Consider the following 12020-nt stretch of genomic DNA (forward strand, 5'->3'; position numbering starts at 1 on the left):
TATCTGAACTAAATAAAAGTGCAAGATTCCATCAAAGTTCTCCTGTCTGTAAAGAAATGCAGTGAGCTCAGCCTGGCCTGGCCTGATACTAGTTATTTCCCCATATGAAATATGTCTCACTACTTAATGTCGAAGAGAGGCACGTTGGAAGGCCTTAAGATATTTGCATACTACAAAGATTATGTTGTACCTCAGTTGCACTTGCTGCAGAAGGAGGATTCATCCTCCAGCCTTGTTCAGATGTGGGCCTGGGAGAATGCCTTCTTGCTGTTTGGCCCCTCACTTATTTCTGGCAACTTTAGCCTGGAAGACAAAGGAGAAACACTGGCCTGGATTCATTACTGACATGCAACCTTCTGCAGCTCTCTTGCCTTCTGCCTTTGAAACCTACACAGAGCTGGACAGAACTCAGTGTTTCTCAAGGAAGTGAGCTATCAACAGATCATTGAGGTTTGGTGGAGGGTCACCTTCAGAAAGGTTTGAGAGCCAGTTAAGTAACTCTACACTTAACGACTGTTAATAAAAAAAAACAACCAGATTCAGAAATCTAAATTAAGAACAGAAAATACTAGAAATATTCAGCAAGTATTGTGAAATTTCAGAGAGAGAAATAGATTTAATATTGACAGTCGTTCCTCTTTATGTGGCTGGCTGATCTGCTGACATTCTCAGCATTTCAATTTTTTTAAAATGCAAAAGCTGCCAGAACTGTCAAAAAGAATGTCTATTAATATGTTTCTAACATTGTCAAATATTCAAAAACACTCAAACATTAAAACTGAAAAAGCTGTTAAACTTTTAAATGATTAAAAAAAGACCAAAATTAAAGCACTGATACAATTAAATATATTCAAATAATTCAATTGAATAAGGAAGGAAATTACTTTATCGTTCTGTTTGGAGCGGTTTCTTCTTGAGATCATTATGTTGGTTATACTGTATTTCTGTCAGTTTAGGATGCAGATTTCCCAGCCAAAGTGCTGAATTCCATGAGGAATCAAATACCAGAAAATAATTGCCCAAACATGGTAACTAGCTGAGTAGAAACCCAAAAAATGTCACCTGCCCTCAGGGATTCTGTCTGAATTACTGAAGTCAGCACATTTCAATGCTCCTATCACAGGTTATGGTATTTCGATGGTATTGCCCCTTGCGATGTAATCTGTCACTGTGTGCAGGCAGTCCATAATCAGATACTGACTGTCTGCTTGTGACAGTGGCCCTCTATAAACCCTTGGCATAAAACACCTCTGCCTTGTCCATCAGTTATTAAGCAGTGACATTCACTTTCCCACAGCCCACTTTGCCTTTGATAAATCATTATGGACGATTTCTGTGGTTTAATGAGAGCTTTAGGTGCTGGAGCCCTGACATCTTGCATTGCTCATTTCAGTGTTTATGATTAAACACAGCCTACATTCTGACACAGAGTTTTTTGCTTTGGTATGAATTAACAGTGCTGAAACATGCCATGTTGGATTGTATTTAAATCCTGCAGTGTTGAATTAACCAACGAAAGCAACCCTTTGTTGTACAAATCAGTTCCAGGTGTTAACATTAGATGTTATCATTGAAATATATATGTTAATTTTGATATTATGCAGTAATTCTAATAAGGGCGTCATGATCTAACTACAAAATATTTTATTGAATATTTCTGCAGTGAAATTAAAAATGAGGACATCAGTCAATTCATTGGTTGGCCTACACCCACAATCTTGGTGCTCCAGAGAAAGGCACGGTTGCAATATCATCACCACCCATTTCTCCACAGATAAATCAACCCAGTTGATTCTATAATTATAGTCCTTGGAGATGATTATATTTTGGCTTGTCTTTTTCTTATTAGCTCTGAGTGCATCCAAAGTAGTAAAATGTGGATAAAAATAATTTTACAAAATTTGCAAATGAATTGCATTCAGTTCTTTGTATCAATTACTTTTCCACTCCTATTTGCATTTTAAATCATGCTTTTATGGTTTATTGTTCTGTTGTGTAATTTTACTATTTTACTCCTTTTCATGTAGGGACATGTTTATTACTGCAGAATTCAGGCAAGGCATGACAAAATTGATTGGCAGTTATCTAAGCTATCTTTTTGATCTGGAAGTAGGTGAGGTGGTAAGCAACTGATCAATTTTATATTTTCTGAAGCTAGATATAGGACCATGTCAGGGTAAGGTCAAATTAATATTTATAATTCACTCAAAATCAAGTTTTAACTTTATCTCTAGTAAAGCTGCATGTCATTTGTTTCATGTTTGTCGATTACAATTCTAATTTGCATGTTTTTACATTTTTTTTAAATTAAAATTTATTTAATTAAAAAAATTTAGACCTGCAGCACAGAAACTGGCTATTTCGGCCCACGAGTCCACACTGCCCAATTTAAACCCAGTTAATGAACAGTGGAAGGAAACCGGAGCCCCTGGGGAAAACCCATACAGACACGGGGAGAACGTACCAACTCCTTACAGATAGCATGGGATTCGAACCCTGGTCCTGATCGCTGGCACTGTAAAGGCATTGCACTAACCGCAATGCCAACTATGCTGCCCTATATATATATATATAAATTAAACATGGATCACTAGCTTTTTTTCTTTCCTCTCTTCATATTTTTTTTCCTTTGCTCTCTTCTGTGGACTGATCACATTTGGCTTTTACTCAGCCTTTTTAACCAATCTGAACTGGAGAAGTCATAATGTAATCTAAAGCATATCATTGTATGTTTTTAATAATATAAATTATTTAACTTTTCAGGAACTCCAATTTTATCCACATTCCAAATAAGGTTGCAATCAGGCATGGGAGATGGTGAATTAATGTGAATTTCCCTTGCTTGCCATAAATCCCACATTAGAGCCATTTTAATGGGCATGTTTCATGTCCATCTGAAACATTTGACCCAAGTTGTTGAAGATCTCATTGATATGTAAAATCTATGGACTGATTTTTGGTATCCCAACGCTAACTTTATTTTAACTTAAGGCTACAAAATATCATTTGACTCTGGAAAGCTGTCCCAAGAAGGTAGAAGAAAGGCTTATTAAGTAAGAAATGTTAATTTTAAAAATACTAGAGGCCAAAAAATGATAGTATTGGTTCTTTAGATGCCCCTCAAGAAATCCTTGAGTATGCCCTTACTTGGATTCTTCCAAAGTTATTCAAAGGAGAAGTTAGACATCTGATCTTCAAATTTTAAATAAAATTATCATGAAAAAGTTAACTTAATTTATATTCATGTGTTTACATCCTCCTAACACCCCCTCCCTTCTCTACCTTTCAAAGATGCTCTGAGGATGATCATTTCCCAATGCTGCCTACATACCAGCTGCACGCCACCTCCTTGGTTTGGACTTGTGTTATGCTTATGAGATGCAAAAGTTAAAATGGTTCATGTCTTGTATAAGCAATTCAATATGAACATTTCTTTATTGCAACAAGCTAATGAAGGCAATATAATGGAATTTGGAAGCCAACTACAACACAAAGTTGGCAATTACATTACAAATATCATATCCCATGGGCAGTGGTGGAGGCCAGTTCATTGGGCATATTTAAGGCAGAGATTGATAGGTATCTGAATAATCAGGGTGTTAAAGATTAATGAGGAGCAGGCAGGGGAGTGGGCTGATTGGGAGAATGGATCAGCTCATGATGGTAGAGCGGAGTAGACGTGATAGTCCTAATAGCTTAGTTTGCTCATATATTTTGGTATTAAATGACTAATGATGAATATCATCTTCTTAGCCTTAATTTAAGTAAGTTTTGAACCAGGAACAAAATAATAATTCTTTATCTTTTGAATAATTTTTGCAGCTTCCTCCAGAAATGTATGAGAATGCATATCAGTTTTATTTAAACTTTTTATTGAAGAAGTACTTTCGGTGAGTATGTTTTAGGATCTATTTCGTGAAAAATAATCAAACTTAATTTTTGAATTTTTAAACAAATAATTTTTAAATTAATCACTAATAGTTATGTTATGGGCCTGTCACAAAATTTTCCAATGCAATGAATAATCATGGATGACTGCACTTTAAGACATTTATGTAGCTTTGTTCTCTTTGTTACAAGTCTGACATCTCATTGAAACTTTTATTGTAATTGCGCATGGTTTTGTTTTTTGATGAAGGCAATAAGCCAATCATACAGTTTCATCGATGAAGGACAAATGTCTTGCCATTTATCATTGAAAGAAACATTTTAAATTCTGTGATTGTACCACCTCCTCTGGCAGCTCATCCAATGCATCCACCTTAAACCCATGTCCACAAGTTTTAAACTCTCCTACCCTTGGGAAAAGGCTGTGACTGTCCACACTACGTAAACTTCGATACAAGGACATATCAGTCTCCTGTGAGGAGAATCCTAGTCTGTTCAGTTTGTATTAGACAATCCAAAATGCATTAGTTAATATTTGAGTGGATTAAATTCCATCTACCATTGCTTGACCCAACTTTCCAGTTGATCCATGAGCCTATCATCCTTAGGCATTCTTCTACACTATCTACAATTGATAATTACACAAATGCACTGAAATTCTTATTTGCTGCAACCAAACAGGTATTCATATAAAAAGACTATAGTAGTAAACTTAATTGAATTAAAGGAAGACAATGAATACATAAAAAGGAAAGATAATAAATATTTACAGTAATTTTTGTGCAAAAGATAGTGCTGTCTCTGTTTGGTACCTTTGGCAACCTGCTGCATCCCTGGATGCTTGAATTTCCCAACCAGACTGCGATGCAACCAGTCAGCATACTTTCCTCAGTGAACCTGTAGAAGCTTGATAGAGTTAACCAAGAAGACCGATGAAGGCTGACCATTATATTGACTTTAGTCAAGCATTTGTCATGCTCTCACATGGTAAGCTCAGCAAGATATAGAAAAATTTGGTCCAAATTGGGCAAATGGGATTAGTGAAGATGGGCAATGAGAAATAGGGTTTTTGTGTTTAAAATAATTTTAGGAAACAAACCCTGATGTGTTTAAAGGGAGCAAGGAAATCTTCACCCAGTGAACAGGCTGCTGAACCATGTGGATTTATAAATGATTGGATAGTGGATTAATAAAGTTTTGCTATAAGTATAAATGCACTAAAGGAGGAGAAAGGACATATTAAATCTTCTTGATTTCTCTTTGTACCTTGCCACTATCCACTGCTGATTAGAATGATGGTGCTTTAATGACCATTAATAATGTTACCAAAAACAGCAGAAATGTTTGAGGGGGCTGGGGTGAAACAATTAAAAAACTTTTTTTAAAACTAAGCCACTGAGGTTGTGCAATACTAATTTGAAAGTACTATTGCACCAGTTGATTATTGTTATTATTAGAGCTATGTTTTTTAAATCACTGCATTATTTTACTTCAGTGAATGGATGAATTATATCAGAAACAAAAGAAAAGTGCAGATTAAATATTTGCAAGATAAACTCAAGGCTGAAAATCAATATATACATAACAAATTAAGAATGACATTTAAAGCATGGGTGAAGTGGAGGCAGCTCGAAAGGAAAAAACAAGCCCGTAAGTTGAATTGAATTTTGTATGACAAGACACTGAAATTAATATACCTTTCTGTACAAACGTATTCAACTTCTTAAATGCTGTATTTATTGAAGTAAGTCTGTCATTAAAATGTTCTATTGGTGCCTAGTCTAAGGATTTGCAATAGAAAATCAGGAAAATGAAGTATAACTTTCTTATAGTAATTCTACTTTTTCTCCATGTCCAAAGTCACTGATTATACGTGCAGGTACCTTCCAATGATTTGATGTACATTTGATCATTCTCGAAATATTAGCAGGCCATTTAACAAAGAGAGAATGAAAACAACAAAAAGAAAAGAAAATTGTAATATAGTGTAATACATGTAGCAAAATTTTAAACAGGAGAAACGTAGAAAAAGGGAATCCATTAAAGTAGGACTTGCAGGTCTGAAACAACAGAATATGCAGTACGTAAGCAGATGATCAAAAAATATGTTGATGACAACAGCCACTGGTATTTATTTGTTGAATTTTTTAAATCAAAAAGGTAATTGTTGTACAGATCTTCAAGTTCACTCCTTTCTCTAAGAAACAATTTGTAAGATCTGTACAACAATAGTACAGTATTCAACAGCCAACATGGAATTAGAATGGTCAGATCGATCTGACCAACTTCTTTAAGTGAATAATAGCAAAGAAATAATGAAAGGCTGGAGAATGTAGTATATTTAAAAAGCATGCGATAAGGTTCCACCATAAAGATGAGATTTAAAGAAAACAAAAAAATGAATGGTTTCCACTGCATCTTTATCAGATTACTACCCAAGGTGAATTCTGTAATGGATAAGGTAAGAGATGCTGGAAATAGGAAGTTGTAAGTGGGCATCTGCTAGATTATGCACCTGCCACATTGCCATATTTATTGATTTTAATAAAGCCAAAAAGAAAAATTCAGAAAGCAACTCAAATATGGTAGAATAAGTTTGTGAAAGTGATAGATAACATTCAAGTTGGTGAACTAGTTAAGGATTAATAACCAAGGATGCAGGTGGAAGAAACTTGGGTTGCTATAGGCTTGTTGCTAAAAGTGTCCAATTGATATTTTGAGCTAATAGATTCAAAATATTGGGAAGTCATAGAATAAACATGAAGAATAATCTAGTCAGATTGAGTATCTTGTCAAAATCTGAGCATGCAAGAGACATTCAAGCTCATTGGGTAGAGCACAGAAACATCTCAATGTATAAGCATAATCATTATTCATTTTGCTATCTGAGAGGTCATCTTGTAGAAGTTGAAGTTGGCGTGTAATTTTGATTAAACAATTGTAAAAACTTAAGAGAACAACGCTTCACACAAGGAATAATCAGCCTATGCAATACAATTGCAGTTATTGGATTAATAGAAGTATACACTTTCAAATAATTTAAGATGTAGTTGCAACAGATGAACTGTAAACTGAGATTCACTCCTTTGCTTGTCATTATCAATACCCTTGAATCATGTGGTGATCTCCAAATATTGAGTTTTCTATTCTATGATGGTTATCTTAACTGTTATTATCACCACCCTTCTATTATTTGTTGTTTGAGTCATATTTAAAATATAGTGATAACATGTATTCAGCATCACACATCATGATTTATATTTTTCTAGTGGCATTAAAGCACATACGCCACGTCAATGATCAACTTCTGGCCAAACTCATTTTAAGAGAGTGGAATACAGTGACAAAGGAGGCAAAAAGTTCCCGAAAGTATTTTGAGGTAACAATTATTAAATATATTTGAATATATATTCATCATATTTTTAAGCCATCAATTAAGTTATCTAATTTGGCTCATTGACCAACCCCACAAATTCAAATTGAAAACTACACCATTATCACTACCAGGAATTTATTTGTAACTTTTTTTTAATCAAGTGTTAAACAAAATATTCATTAACAGCCATAAATGTGCATCCTGCTACATTGTTATAGTCAGTAATATGTATGACTAGGGCTCATTATGGACAGTGAACTCTTTACATTAGAAAATAAGGAGCCTAATTCCATCATAGGTGCCTTCTACAGCATTGGTTATTCTTATGTAACCAAAGCTAATATCAATAGGATTCGTGGAAATATATTTTTTATGAAGCTGCACTAGTTTTGATTGTATGGCTAGAGCCAAGGTTGTGTTGAGGGTTGGGAACACTGGGGGTCAGAAACCTGGATTCTTTTGTAGCCAGAACTGGGATCTAGAGTGTGGGCTTGAAGTCTGGCCAGAGCCATATACAGGCTGTTGTGTATATCCACTGTTGAGATTGACTCAGAATTAGGAACATCAGGAGTCTGGAGCATGTGTTGGTATATTATTAGAGAAGAAGTTGGAAACATTGTTTTCAGAAGAAGCTCAGTCCAGAATGTGGGGAGTGTGTACTGACTGAGACAGGGTACAGTGTGCTCATGGCCTTAGTGGTATAAATGTATTTTTTAGTAATCTGTGGGTGTTGTCAGAAAAAAGAGATTTGGTGAATATTATAATTTCTTCATTGTTGCTGGTCTTACTGATATAACTCCATTAACACAGCAATGCAGGAATACTTCACTAGATGGGCTGCACTGGTTCAGGAAGGTTATTCATCACTACCTTTTCAAAGCCACTCCAACCATCAGAAAATTGTTTAAAAACTCTTATTTCTGTTTATTCAATAGCGACTGGAACAAGGGGAATTGGAGGATGAGAGTGACATACTACTGATAACCCCAGCTGAAGACAAAGATCATATTTCCAGTTTTCCTTGGGCAGTTGCACTGAAGGTTGTACCTACTTTATTTATTTTAAATCCAGTGTGATCTGTAAATAGAGTTCTTAAAAAGTTTCACCAAAACTTCATCATTAAAGTAAACATATGTAAGTAATCAAAGACAGAAAAGTTGATCCATTTTGCAAATTCAAGAGTTGTCAATGTATTTTGGCCCATGGGTCTGTGCCGCCCAATTTACCCCCAATTAAACTACACCACCAGTATGTTTTTTTTTGAATGGTGGGAGGAAACTGGAGCCCCCAGAGAAAAACGTACAAGCTCCTTACACACAGGGCGGGATTTGAAACCTGATCACTGGCACTGTAAGGGCATTACGCTTACTGCTACGTCAACCAAATATAAATTTCATGTGGAAGCCTTCCTCAGGAAATACCCATTTTTGAACTTGAATTAAATGGCATTTTCACTGCTGTCACCAAGAGCTGGAAACAGGAATGGAATCATAAAATGCTATATTGTAAAATTCTGATAGAATTGCTTCAAATCTTCATGCAACAGAATTACTGTAGAATCCCAGCCAATCCAGTCCATCATTATAATTCAAACCTACCAGTCCTGATCACGTACTCATGAACCTTTTCTGCACCCTTTCCAACTTAATGATATCTTTCCTATAGCTGGGTTGGGGTTAGGTTGCACTGCACACAATATTCCAAGTGCTGTCTCCATCCACCATATAGAAGTGGTAGAAGTTGGGAAGTGGCTATTTGGAACTTGCATTAATGAGATTTTTAGCTGCTATCACCAAAATCTGGAAACAGGGATTTTTTAGTTGTTTTTTTTTTTGAAGCTGCATTTCTTTTAATTGACTTAATTATGTTTGACAACCACTACACAAAGATGTAAAAATTGTAACTACTTATTCAAGATTGCTGTTGTATTTCAGCCTCTCTCCTCCAATATATTAGGAGGCAATTGCAATCCGTTATACTGAACTTCCTCCCACCATCTTAGTGCACTACTTGTGGGGAATCTTCACATGTTGGCAATTGATTGAATTCACTTAAAGGAGAGCTTGTGCAGAAAATGTCACTGACATCTGCATTTGGGACTAGACCATTGGCAATTCTTATATATATATATATATATATATCTATCTATCCCCATCATTTTTCTTACCAGTTGGAAGAAGAGAGGAGAAGTTGTTTATTTTACCGGTAGAGGATACAACGGCAGATCTGGAGAAGTCAGGGCAGTAGCATACCTTGCTGTTCAAGTTGCTTTGGATGGAGTTAATTTGGGGGAGCATCGTCTTTTTCCTTCAAGTCCCAGTAAGAGTATTGCTGCAATTGCTTATGTTTATTATGCAAGAAGTATTTACCATTGATTGCAAAAGCATGGACTTGTACATATTTCCTGATATGTATCTTAATGTAGACACTTGGGTGTAGAAAATCAGTGAAATTGATTAGGTCTGAGTTTGGGACAACTCTGCTCCAAATAAACTGCAAATTCAAATACAGATTGAAGTCATTTGGTAATGATTTAAGTGAATAACAGTGTTAAATCCTCACATTAATTTCTGAATCAATAAATATTTTTAACTCATCATATAAATTTTATTTTTAAAGCAGAAGCTACACAACTTGTTTTGTTAAGCCAACTTAATAATATCAAATTGTGGAAAATATGAACAATAATTAACAGTTAATTGAGCTGAAGTTGTGGTTAAATACCCATCTTGTAAATGTTATTTTTTTCTCTCTTAGATTTTTGGCAATCTTGGTGTCAGAGAACTTGCAAGATGTGCACAAGTTTGTCAATCCTGGAAAGTGATTACACAGTCAAGTTCCCTTTGGAGCAAGGTTTGTATCGTGATGAAGAACTGATGATTATTAAGATAAGAAGAAACTTGTCATATTCTTCAGCTTGTTCATGTATTTTGTATATGTGGGAAGTTGAGGTTTTCTATCTTAAGACCAATGGATTTTTGATAAGGAAGGTTATTGTGTAAATAGGTTGATTTGCAAATTGCAATGGTTAGGACTCATGATTAAAATTAAATTTTTGATGGAAGAAACTTGAAAATGATCATTTCAGGGTCATTTTTAAAAACTTGGAATTTAACCACTGGTAAGTATTTGCTGCTGTATATCTGACATGATTTTCAGTGTATTAATGAGGCAATTCCCGAACCAATATTCTTTCTGGAACGTTACCAGGGAAATTAACCATGCTGTTCTAGGAAATACATCCTAATGTTTGGATTCTTTCTAAGACGCTGTGAGAATCTGCTCTTACTGATCTCAAATTCCACCCTTATTATTGGTTCAGGACATATTTTCTGAAACTCCTTTTCACTAATTTGCCCTAAGGGCCCTGTTAGTAGCTCGATCCTTACCATCCACACTTGGCCCTCGCCATTTATCCTAACCAGCACATCACAATCCTGATTGTTGAACTCAATCCTTTAGACCAGGGTTTCCCAACCAGGGGGTGTGAGACAACATTTCAGTTTTTTTTTATAAATCCATACTCCTTCAATTTGGATAATATGTCGGATGATGAAGAGCTGAAGGAAGATCTTATTGAACTGCGGACAAATCGTGTTCTTGAAATGCAGTTTGAAAGTGAAATTTTGGAACAATATTGGTGTTCGGCAATGGACATGTTTCCAAGACTTTGTGAATAAGTGCTCATCCCATCCTATGCAAGTCTGGATTTAGGGCTCTTTTGTCAATCAAGACAAAATCTAGAAATCGCTTGGGTGCGCAGGCAGATGCGCGGACGGCTATCAGCAACAAAGTGCCACATTTTGAAAAACTCTTAAGCAATAAACAGGAACAAAAGAGTCATTAAATTTAAATTGACTTTATGAACATTTGAACATTAGTTCTTTAATTATTTTAAAGAAATTTCATGCATAGATGAAAATTTAATTTTTTTGTAGGGTTTATGCAACTTTTAATTTGTTGTAATATTTTTTTCTTTTCCATATGTTTCATTTTTGTTTATATATTATTAAAAATTGATTATACAAATTTGTTTTGGTCACCTTCACCTTTATTCTTAAATAAATTATTACTTTAAGGGGTGCAAAAACATATTAAAAATTTTTAGGGGTGTGGGACATAAAAAAGGTTGGGAACCACTGCTCTAGACCAACCCACAACTAGCTCCCAAAGTCTCTAATCCTGATCACTGATCTTCTTCGTGTCTGCCCCAAAATGGATCACCTATCCCCTCCAGCTCTGATCCTCATGACTGGACAGCGCTTGTTCTCTACGGCTTCAGGTGCTACTGTTTGTAGTTATGGCCCACGACCAAATATTTGATGGCATGCTGTAAAAGACCATTTCGTATGCATTTCCTGCAACATTTCAATTTCTAGACCACAATATTTCAAAAAGTGAAACAAATGATTTTGAATTTCCCTTGATGTAGTTTGGCATAAAATACTTTCTGCAGTTTGTTTTGTTGTAATATTATTTTTATATCTGCATAACATTATATGGCTTCATTTCTGAAACCTTGTATTTCAGCTTAACTTTTATCCAGTCAGAAAATATATTAAAGACAATGATGTAGCAAATATTTTGCGGAACTACCGTTCTACTATTGTCCATTTGAGCCTCCGGGGATGTAACAACATTGGTTGGTCCACCTTCAAAGGGATTAGTGAGTACATTTAGCAGAATTCATCTTTGCATGTTAATTTTTGCTCATGGTTGAAGTTTGTTCTATTTAAAAAAAAAAAGACTGTTGTAG

The 12020-nt window shown here is 35.2% G+C and overlaps 1 protein-coding gene across 4 annotated transcripts in view; it reads left to right on the forward strand.

Annotated features, from left to right (window-relative positions):
* Nucleotides 1-12020, forward strand: part of fbxl13 (F-box and leucine-rich repeat protein 13) — a 129676-nt gene that overhangs the window by 18003 nt on the left and 99653 nt on the right. For all 4 annotated transcript variants that reach the window (XR_011348291.1, XM_069909722.1, XM_069909723.1 and 1 more), the window contains exons 4-10: nucleotides 2028-2121; nucleotides 3823-3890; nucleotides 5384-5538; nucleotides 7158-7267; nucleotides 8200-8304; nucleotides 10022-10117; nucleotides 11795-11930. Coding sequence is in view for 3 of the 4 variants with exons in the window: in XM_069909722.1 (XP_069765823.1) it covers nucleotides 2028-2121; nucleotides 3823-3890; nucleotides 5384-5538; nucleotides 7158-7267; nucleotides 8200-8304; nucleotides 10022-10117; nucleotides 11795-11930 (764 nt within the window). In the remaining variant the exon portion in view is untranslated. The remainder of the gene's footprint in view (nucleotides 1-2027; nucleotides 2122-3822; nucleotides 3891-5383; nucleotides 5539-7157; nucleotides 7268-8199; nucleotides 8305-10021; nucleotides 10118-11794; nucleotides 11931-12020) is intronic.

Source organism: Narcine bancroftii, chromosome 13 (genome assembly GCF_036971445.1).
Source record: "Narcine bancroftii isolate sNarBan1 chromosome 13, sNarBan1.hap1, whole genome shotgun sequence".
NCBI lineage: Eukaryota > Metazoa > Chordata > Chondrichthyes > Torpediniformes > Narcinidae > Narcine > Narcine bancroftii.